Raw genomic sequence first — 9,780 nt, 5'->3', positions numbered from 1 at the left:
GTGGGTACAGCATATAGAAAAATGTTATGGACAAAATAAATGACAGTGGGCACATTTTCAGACCAGTCCCTTCCCCATTAATCTCCTGCAGCAAGACACAACCGTATCCAGATGACAATAAATACAGAGCATACAAACACAACAAGGCCATAAGGTGCTTATTAGAAAGTGAGCACTTAGAACAAAGTTATGAAACAGGCTAGGCTGATTTGGGAAATCCACAAAGCAAGGAGGATGACAGTGTGGGCCCAATATGCTGCAAGTAAGGGTTCCAAACCCTATAGAAAGCATCTATTTTGGAGTGAAGCATACATGTGATGTACTCACTAGGGATGCAGTCCATAACGATATTGTGCCATGATTTTTTTGTTGGAGCAATATTTCTTGATCCAGATGAGTAAAATGTTCTTTCTAGCAGCAAAAGTTAGTATATTGAAAAGTCTCCTGTGTTTATTGTCAGTTATCTGATCATCCGGGAGACCAAGTATCAGGCACATAGGGTCCATCCGCATTGAGACACCAAAGATAGCAGTCAGCTCATTCACAATACTAGACCAGTACATTTGTAACTTCACACATGACCAGAGGCAGTGAAAGTAATCTCCAGTCTCAGAATTGCATTTCCAACAAAGTGGGGAATTATTAGCGTCCATTTTGCTCTTGACAACAGGTGTTATATGTTTGCGATGTACAATTCTGAACTGTATGGATTTGGTGCGATTACACACAGAGATTTTCATGGCCTGAGACCAGACTTCCCGCCAGTCAGCATCATCTATGGCAATGCCAAGATCTTTCTCCCAAGCTTGCTTGGTGGTTTGTGAGGTATGAGGAGAATTAGAGTTTAGGGCTCTGCAAAAAACAGTAATGCATTTCTTACTAATCTGTAGAGACAGGGCCTTCTCAACACTTGAAGTGGTGTTATTAGTCATTAAGGTGGTGTTTTTAATTATGAAATCTCTGATTTGTAAATATCTGTAAAAGTCACCTTGACCAAATAAACCAAATTGATGTTGCAGCTGCTGAAAGGACAGTAAGATCTGGCCATTAAATAGATCACCTATTTTCTTCAGCCCTTGAGTGCTCCATACTTTAAAGCCCTGGTCCTTACAGCCTGGCAGGAAGTCCGGGTTGTCAAGAATGGGAGTGAGAGGAGATGTTAACTGAGCCCGGCTTTCTATATGGCGAATGGATCTCCAGGCTCTGATGGTACTGAGAGTAATAGGGTTAGAGCAGAGTTTTTTGACAGAGTCAGGGTTATTCATAAATAATAGATTTACCAAGGGACACTTTGACTGAGAAGACTCAATATCATGCGAAATCGAGGCTGGATCATACACAGCAAATGCCAAAGTGTTAAAATCCCAGAGTTTTGATGACGGGAGTAGAATATTTAACACTTTGGTGTCAACTGGCACAAAGTACACTTTGCAGGTTGCACCATAATCTCTCTCTGGTGTTCTTTCTATGCATAGTGTTGGTGTAGAGTTTTTGTAGTGTTTATTTTACAATGATAGACTCCCTGAGAGTCTATTTCTTGATTGAGTCTTTCCCGGCCGCACCAAGAGTTAGGTTTCGATTTCATCATCAGCGCTCCACGCCCTCTCATTGGTTGAATCCAGTCGCATCATTGAGGAGTGCAGCCACGACACTAACCGACGTCTTCAACAGCCCCGTGGGACTGCAGGTAGGCTAAGAAACTGAAGTGAATAAATAATGCATGGAATCTTTTTTTCACGTTTCAATGCATGGAATATTTTTTTCACGTTTCAATCCGTAAATATCTAAAAACCTTAACGGTAATACATTAAGGGGGCAAACACGGTTTCAATGTGGTTTAGCTAACTTGCTATATCAGTTGTAACGGCACTGCAAATGTTTAATTTATCAGAATTGATATTGTGTTTGTAATGTTAATCACGGTTAAGCAGGTTATTTGACAAAGAAAAACACAGAATTCTTTTGTTAGCTATCTTAAAATAAGCTAGTCTCTCCCGGTGGCTAGCTTTACCGAAGCTACTTAAAAGCTCCCGACTCCCGCCTGAAGTTACGTTGCTAGTGGGTAACTGCGCACTAATTGTATGTTTGTGTTATGTGCAGTTGTGGGAGGTCTACAGCAATGCTGTTCAAAGTACAGTACAAAGGAAAGAAGAAATACGTCAAACTAAATGGAGCCTCACATTCAGAATTTCTCAAGGAGGGTAAGTTAATGTGTCTGCTTCTTGTAGCCTAAACGATAGGTATATTGTGTTCTTGGGAAATGAACTTGTTTTGTCTTGTGTCTGTGGTGGTAGTAAGACAGTGTTTCCCACACATAGACCATTCTGTTGCGCACCGCCACAGAATAGATACCGACCGCCACAAAATGATTCTGTTTTGTTTTTTTCCTCTCTAGGGGATTAAAAAAACTGGAACGTCTGTAACGTTAGCCAACACACAGAAAACACCACATTCACATCAATAAATAAATGTTTTACAATGAACCGGGCCGGTCTCTGAGCTGCCAACACTCTCCGGTAACGTTAAGGCTTATTGAATGGTTTCCTTAAATGCCGTTAACGGGACGAGAGCAGTCAAATCGGCTGCTTCAAGCTAGCTACATCGAGGGTAGGTTCGCTTCCTGTTTTCAAAGTAAAAGCACAATTTCTAACGTTATAAAGGGCAACGGGCGTTTTATTTTTGTGAATGTAACCGGAAGTGCGTTGCTCACGACGGCTAGCTTGAGTAGCGCCGAATTCGTCCGAGCAAAATTGTAAACAGCTGGTATTTAGACAAATTAACGACGCACTGGGGATCTAAACGGCTACTTTCTCACCTAAGAAGGTTTAAAATGATAATAAAGTGATATATTTAAAGAATTTGGAGCACCACAAGAATGTGGAGCACCACACATTGCTACCTGGTCTGTGGGAAACACTGTAAAGATGAACAATAATGCACCCCAAACTTCATTTATTTTTTTTCTCTGTATTCAAAGCTAAAATGAAGTTCAGTATACCCAATGAAAAAGACATATATGTGCTGGATGACACTGGAACAGAGGTCGATGAAGAGGTATTCAGTGACATTCTGGAGGAAAAAACAGACATCCTATGGACAATCGTCGACACTCTTTCAGTCACTGGTAAGTGGTCATTTGATGAAATTGTACTTTTCAAAGTTACAGTATTATCATGTGATCATTGAAATTGACGTAACTATACAAAAATGATTAGATTAAGTTAGACAGAATTTGCCTTTTATTGTTTTCAGAACTGATCCATTTACCTATGAAACATGTCGACTGATAAGAATACTGACCTGAGCACTCAGTTATCAACTATTAGACTGTCTGCCATGGCCTGAATTGCTCAAAATGTGGCCGTATCAACCACTATTGTTAGCACTTCTTTAATAGATCAGAATGCTAAATTCACAGAAAAATTGCAGATGGGGGGTATGGCTTGGCTGCAGCTAATCCTTTTCACCTTCTTTCAGTTTAAACTGTCAGTCAATTCAAGAAACCATACCTAACTAATATTTTTGAAAATGATGTGCTCCATCTTTTCAGACTTTTCAGACTCTCCTGCATCTTCATGCACGGACACCTTGTCACTATCATCACGCTCATCCGAGAGTGATACTTTTCTGATGTCGCCAAAAAGACAGCACATTGATGACACCTTTCTGATGTCTCCAAAAAGACCATGCATTGATGATGACATCCCAAAGTCCCAAAAGAGTCAGCATATTGATGACAGGTCTTCACAGGCCAAAGAGGTGAGTTTTTTTGTACATTCTTTTGCCAAGTTCTAAATGTGTTTTTGACATCAGTTTTTTGTTTTGTCTTATTTTTGCTTGTTTTCAAGCTTGTCAAGAGAGTTCTGGAACAAAAGCCTGGAGGGGAGAAAATACTTAAAGAATATGCAACTAAGGGAGAGATGAAGGATCGAACACGCCGTGAACTTGTCAACATTGTTGTTGCTGATATGTTGGAAAAGTATGGGTAAGTCAAATACTCTTTGTACACGATGCAGTCAAGAGCATATTCATAGTGTTTGATTGCAGACATGTTGTTTATAAAAAACAGGTGATTGTAATCAAATGAGATTATCAGTACAACCATGGCCAGTAAACAAGTTATTTCATATATACAGATATTCTAATCTAAATTAATCATTACCCATCTGCAAGACACACGCAGCCTTATAGATTTAGTCAGTCCATGCTACTTATATACTTATATATTGTTTACTAGTTTATTTGAGTTGACCTCAGAGTCCCCATTGTAAATTGTCATACAGCTTTTTTCCCTGTCAATGCAACCTATCATTTACCCCCACAGAAGTGCTCCGCCAAAGGACAAAAGAACACAATATGCATTGGGGATTGTAACACTGTTCCCTGCTCTGAAAGATCCCTATTCGAAAAAGGGCTATGTGAGTATATATTTTAACGAGAAGTTTACCAACTTTTCAAATTATAATAATAAAAAATATTGTTTTTTCATAGGAGCAATAGACATAGAGGTTTTTCTTGATCAGGCAGTAAGGAGGGCAATTAACATTCTTGAAAATGACAGCAAATTCAACACTGTGTTAAGCTTAATATTTTGTTTTTAAATTTTGTTGATGAATGAATAATGTTTTGATGTATTTTCATCTTATAGTTTCTTTCACCAGGTGTCTTACCATGCTCAAATTTCTTAATTTATTTTCAAACTTGTTTTTAGGAGCATTTCTTTGATGCGGATAGCAACGAGGGCTACATTGCCTGGAAGCTTAAAAACACACAGCGAGAACTCAGCAGTGGCCGTAGCAGTGGAGTTCGGAGAAGGAGCTCTCAAACCTCAGACAGCAGCGGACCAGAGTTGGAGAGGAAAGTGACTAAAGAGCAACAGCTGGAGGGAGACCAGTGCTGCGAGGCCATATCTCTACTGAAACACAGCACAGATGAAGAACAGATCTTCATGAAAATGAGAGCAACCTTCCAGCACAGACAAAAGTTGATCCATGATCCAGAGCGATGCAGCACAGTGCTTACAGTTTTCCCAAGGTTCCTTGACACAAAAGGCCTTGTAAGTTCACATTAATTAGGTTGATAATGTTTTTTTCCATCAATAACAGCTTTGTAAAGATGAAAGTGGTACCTTCCTTCCATTGCCACCATCATCAAGTACACATGCACTTGCTTGCACTTCCTCCCCTTTAGGTTCTACAAGACTTTGAGCAGTTGTTTGGAGCAGAGACTTCATCAAAATTCTTGGAGAAATGGGGAACACTCCTGAAGGCGAAAGTAATTGAACAAGCCAAAAACCTCAGCAAAACCCCGCACCTTGACTATCTCATTCAGTCTGCAGACGAGAACCCTGATGAGGATGGAGATGAAGAGGTCCCAGGTAAGTCACATAAATGAATTCCCTGTGTATCTCCACCCACCATTTCAAATGTTGTCTTATTGTGTTGACAGTGATGTGGTTGTGCTGATAGTATTTTTTTCAAGAGCCTGATGAGTGTTGATATTGATTTGTCAGGTGCATCTCATACTGAAGTTGAGTTTCTCATCCCCTCTTCTCAGGTTGGGATAGTGACATGGCCTCAGTTCTCCTGCTTGTCTACCTCCTGCCACCAAGTGGAAAGAAGGGAGCCGTGAAGATCAGTATCCGGGAAGCTGTGGATCGCGTAGTGAAGTTTCATAAGGTCAGTGTATCCTGATTTCCATTTTGAAAGCATCCAATATCAACGAGTGGAATCCACATTCCAAAAACAAACAAATGTTTTGACCAATTATCACTTCTGTTGATACAGAGGAACTTACCCAAGTGCATTTTCACATGATGGGGTAGCACGACAACATACTCAACATAAGTAAATCTCAGCCAGGAAATATCTGGATCTAAGAATATTGTTAAGAGGGTTGACTTAATCTGTTCTTCCATAATTCCTCTATTTAGACAAACTTTTCCACAAATAATTTATAAATGTAAATGGCAATAAATATAATATAAGCACATTTTTATAATAATGGTATCAATAGCAATAGATATAAACATCTTTATATAATAACTTCATAAATAGCAATAAATACAAACACATTTCTATACTAAATTTATAAAAAAATAAATAGCAATACATAAAAACATTTTTTATAATATTATAAATAGCAAGTCACATAAATACGTTTTCTTTTTTTTTCTTGAAATCCTCCAACTGTGCTGTCAGATTTCTGACTTTGCTATAAAAAAAGATGTATAGTGTAGTAACACTTTTGTGTTATTTTGCAGTCGGGCCGAAGCCTACAAGAACACTCTGGTCCAGCCCAGCGGAGGCAGCCCTACATCCTGGCAGTTGGCATCACAAGAAAAAACATCCATGATTACTACATTGCGATGGATGGTGAGCTCCTTCCCTGCAAGGCCGGGTCTTCCCTTTCAGCCTTTGATGAACTGTTCAAGACGCATTATGTGTTTGGGATCTCCTATGACCAGGCCTTAAACAGCCTGTACACATTTGTGCAAACCACTGTCTACAATATTGATGTGGGGCTTTCTCGCGAAACTCCCAGAGTCAAGGACCTCAGGGCAAAGCTCCTCAACTCACGTTGTGATGTATAAATGCTTTGTTTGCCAGTCTACTTTTGTCACCATCCAGCAGTTGCTCCGTCATCTCAAACTTACACATGCCTTTTTTCCCGGCAAGAAGTTTCATTTGTTGTGTGACCATAATGGATGCCGTCAGAGGTTTTGCACTTTTTCTGGATTCAGGAAACATCTCCATTCCAAGCATAGTCCTGAAAGTCTAGTTCAAATTGATAATGAATCTGTCACTCCGACTGTCACTCCCTCAGTTGGTGTATCCGATCAGCAAACAATGTCAGCTTCAATTTCAGAGCAACCAGTGAATTCTCAAAGCTGTAATGAGACTAGGCAACATACCCAAGAAATGTGTGCATCCCTTATTGCAAAACTCCAAAGCTGTGGTGTGGCTACTAATGTCATAAAGACTGTTGTTGAAAATATGGAGGAGCTTGTAGAGGAACTACATTCAAATGTGAAAGATGATGTTGTAAAATTGCTCCCTAATGTTGAGGACATGAGAACAAAATTTGATGATTATTTTGAAAACCTTGAAAATCCATTTAGCAAACTGAACACTGAGACAAAATGGAAAAAACATTTCAGTGAGAAATGGGGTCTTGTAGAACCTGTTGAGGTCGCTCTAGGGGTGAGGTATGACACCAGAAGGAATCGAACCACTGGCACATACGATCAGGTTCCTGTGACAGACAAATTTGTGTACATTCCTCTTTTGGAAACGCTGAAGTTTATATTCAACAACAGAGAGATTTTAAATCATATTTTGCGGCCTTGTGAGAAGACTGGGTTTTATAAAGATTTCTGTGATGGGAGTTATTTTAAAGATCACCCCCTCTTCTCTAAAAAACCAAACTCTCTCCAAATACAGATATTCTATGATGATTTTGAAGTGGCAAATCCACTAGGATCCAAACATGGTATCCATAAGATTGGAAGTATATACTTTATTTTACGAAATCTGTCTCCAAAGATAAACTCAGCGCTTATGAATATTCATCTTTTGGCACTTTTTCATACAGAGGATGTAAAAAAGTATGGATTTAATTTCATTTTAGAACCCATCGTACATGATCTGAAAGTCCTTGAGTGTACAGGAGTTGAAGTTCCTTTCTCTGATGAACCAGTTTATGGAACAATTGCACAAGTGACAGGGGACAATTTGGGATTGCACTCCTTACTTGGGTATGTTGAATCATTCAGTTCGAACTATTTTTGCCGCTTTTGTCTGGTAGACAAACAAACCTCACAGACAGTTTTCAGTGATGATGATCCAAGAATAACACTGCGCAACAAAGTATTGCATGCTCAGCATTGCAATGATTTGAAGGCAGATCCTACACTGCCATCAACATTTGGAGTGAAGCGAACATGTTTACTCAATGATCTACAGTACTTTGATGTTTCTGATAACTATGCAGTAGACATTATGCATGACATATTGGAAGGAGTTGGGCAATTTGAGCTGAAGTTGCTTTTTGGTTATCTCTCAGACAACAACATCATATCCAAGACAGATATTTGTAACAGGATATATGCATACAATTATGGCTTTGTAGAGAGAAAGAATCGACCAACCAGAATCAACTTAGAGCAGAATGGAAACGGAATTGGTCTCAATGCCATTCAGACATTTTGCTTGATCCGGAATGTGCCCTTGATATTTGGAGATGTTGTCCAAGAAGGAAATGCACATTGGAGACTCTTGCTGCTTCTGCTGCAAATCATCAACATCATATTTTCTCCTGTCATTACTGATGGCATGACAGTATGTCTGAAACATCTCATTCTTGAACATCATAAACTTTTCAAAGGGCTTTATTCACATCGCAAAATGATTCCCAAACATCACTTCATGATTCATTACCCCAGATCCATTCGAAAAATAGGTCCAATTCTTCATGTTTGGGCGATGAGGTTTGAAGCCAAACATAGGTTTTTCAAGAACACAATAAAAAATTTCAAAAATATAACAAAGTCATTAGCTAAAAAACATCAGATGGCTGTGGCATACCACTGGGAATCAGTGCCATTTAAAAGTATTGACTGTGGTCCAGTAAAAACTGTTCAGCTCAATGCCTTGGCAAATGGTGAAATAATTGCTGAAGAACAGCAGGTTGACTTGGACTGTGAAGTTGATGTGACACCTTGGATCACTTGTTTTGGGACAGAGTATCGCCCAGGTCTTCTGGTTTGTTCAAACATAGAAGAGGATTTCCCAGTATTCAGTCAGATAAAAGACATTGTTGCATTTAATGGAGACTATTTTCTTCTAGCAGAAGATTTTGAGACACTTAGTTTTGCAGAGCATTTTCATTCTTTTCATGTCAGACAGGGATTTTCTGAAAATGTTTCCCTGCTGAAAGTTGATGAGTTGCTCATGTTTAAGCCATTTGATCTGCAGACAACGTATGGTTTTGACAGAGAAGATCAATATGTGGTGCCTGTGCATGTTTTTGTGTAAGAAATGTGTTAAGTGGTTGCACGCTGTTTTTCATCTTGGCAATTATATTTGCAAAAAATTATTATTATTATTTTTTGCACCACGGCTCCATAACTTAAGACAAGTTTTACGTCCTTGTAACAACAGTTGACTGTTCACTTCCATAACAAGACAAGATACTTGTTAGAATATATGGTAATAACTATTATAACAATAAATTTGTTATGTTTTGGTTTTGACAGAGATGATCAGTATGTGGTGCTGGTGCACGTTTTTGTACAAGAAATGTATTACGTAAGTGATTGCCCCCTTTTTGTTTTTCATCTTGACAATTATTTTTGCAAAAATTGATTTTACAGGGGTTTTTTTTGCACCATGGCTTCTAACATAAGATGTTTTATGTCCTTGTAACAAGAGTTAGCTTCCATAACAAGACAAGATACTTGTTGGGATGTATTGTAATAATAAAGATATTATATTTCAGGAAACTTTTGTGAGGACTACTAATTCTTTAAGTGTTAACAATTCACCTCAAAAGTGTTTGGTGTACACCAGTCATAGAGTACATTCTCACTCTGAGTGTTAAATAATCAGCTCTGCAAAGTGCTACAAATTACTAAACTAGAGTATATATTTTACTCTCTGGGAGCTTTAGGATTACACTGCAAGTGTCACAAAGCACTGAAGTAGTGACTAAAAGTACCAGTGACGGAGTACAATTGTACTCTCAGAGGGTTCAAATGTAACTCTTTATTTGGAGTATATG

General features: G+C 38.7%; 1 protein-coding gene across 1 annotated transcript; it reads left to right on the top strand.

Moving 5' to 3' along the window:
- Positions 1–1,955: 1,955 nt before the first annotated feature.
- On the top strand, positions 1,956–9,502 carry LOC131973021 (uncharacterized). Its single transcript, XM_059334857.1, has 9 exons — positions 1,956–2,201; positions 2,978–3,124; positions 3,551–3,759; positions 3,849–3,985; positions 4,325–4,418; positions 4,712–5,056; positions 5,191–5,377; positions 5,557–5,678; positions 6,263–9,502. The coding sequence occupies exons 1-9, from the start codon at positions 2,093–2,095 to the stop codon at positions 6,590–6,592; spliced, it is 1,680 nt and encodes a 559-aa protein (XP_059190840.1). The 5' UTR covers positions 1,956–2,092; the 3' UTR covers positions 6,593–9,502.
- Positions 9,503–9,780: the final 278 nt, after the last annotated feature.

This window comes from Centropristis striata, chromosome 6 (assembly GCF_030273125.1).
Source record: "Centropristis striata isolate RG_2023a ecotype Rhode Island chromosome 6, C.striata_1.0, whole genome shotgun sequence".
NCBI lineage: Eukaryota > Metazoa > Chordata > Actinopteri > Perciformes > Serranidae > Centropristis > Centropristis striata.
The sequence above is the reverse complement of the archived record's forward strand: the minus strand, read 5'-3'. Positions and strand labels throughout refer to the sequence as shown.

Excerpts from the sequence above, each read along its gene's own strand:
- LOC131973021 (XM_059334857.1), top strand. The coding sequence starts at position 2,093 with ATGTGCAGTTGTGGGAGGTCTACAGCAATGCTGTTCAAAGTACAGTAC. Across the intron at positions 3,760-3,848 it reads GGTCTTCACAGGCCAAAGAG|CTTGTCAAGAGAGTTCTGGA; the intron begins GTGAGTTTTTTT and ends CTTGTTTTCAAG. Across the intron at positions 5,378-5,556 it reads TGGAGATGAAGAGGTCCCAG|GTTGGGATAGTGACATGGCC; the intron begins GTAAGTCACATA and ends CCCTCTTCTCAG.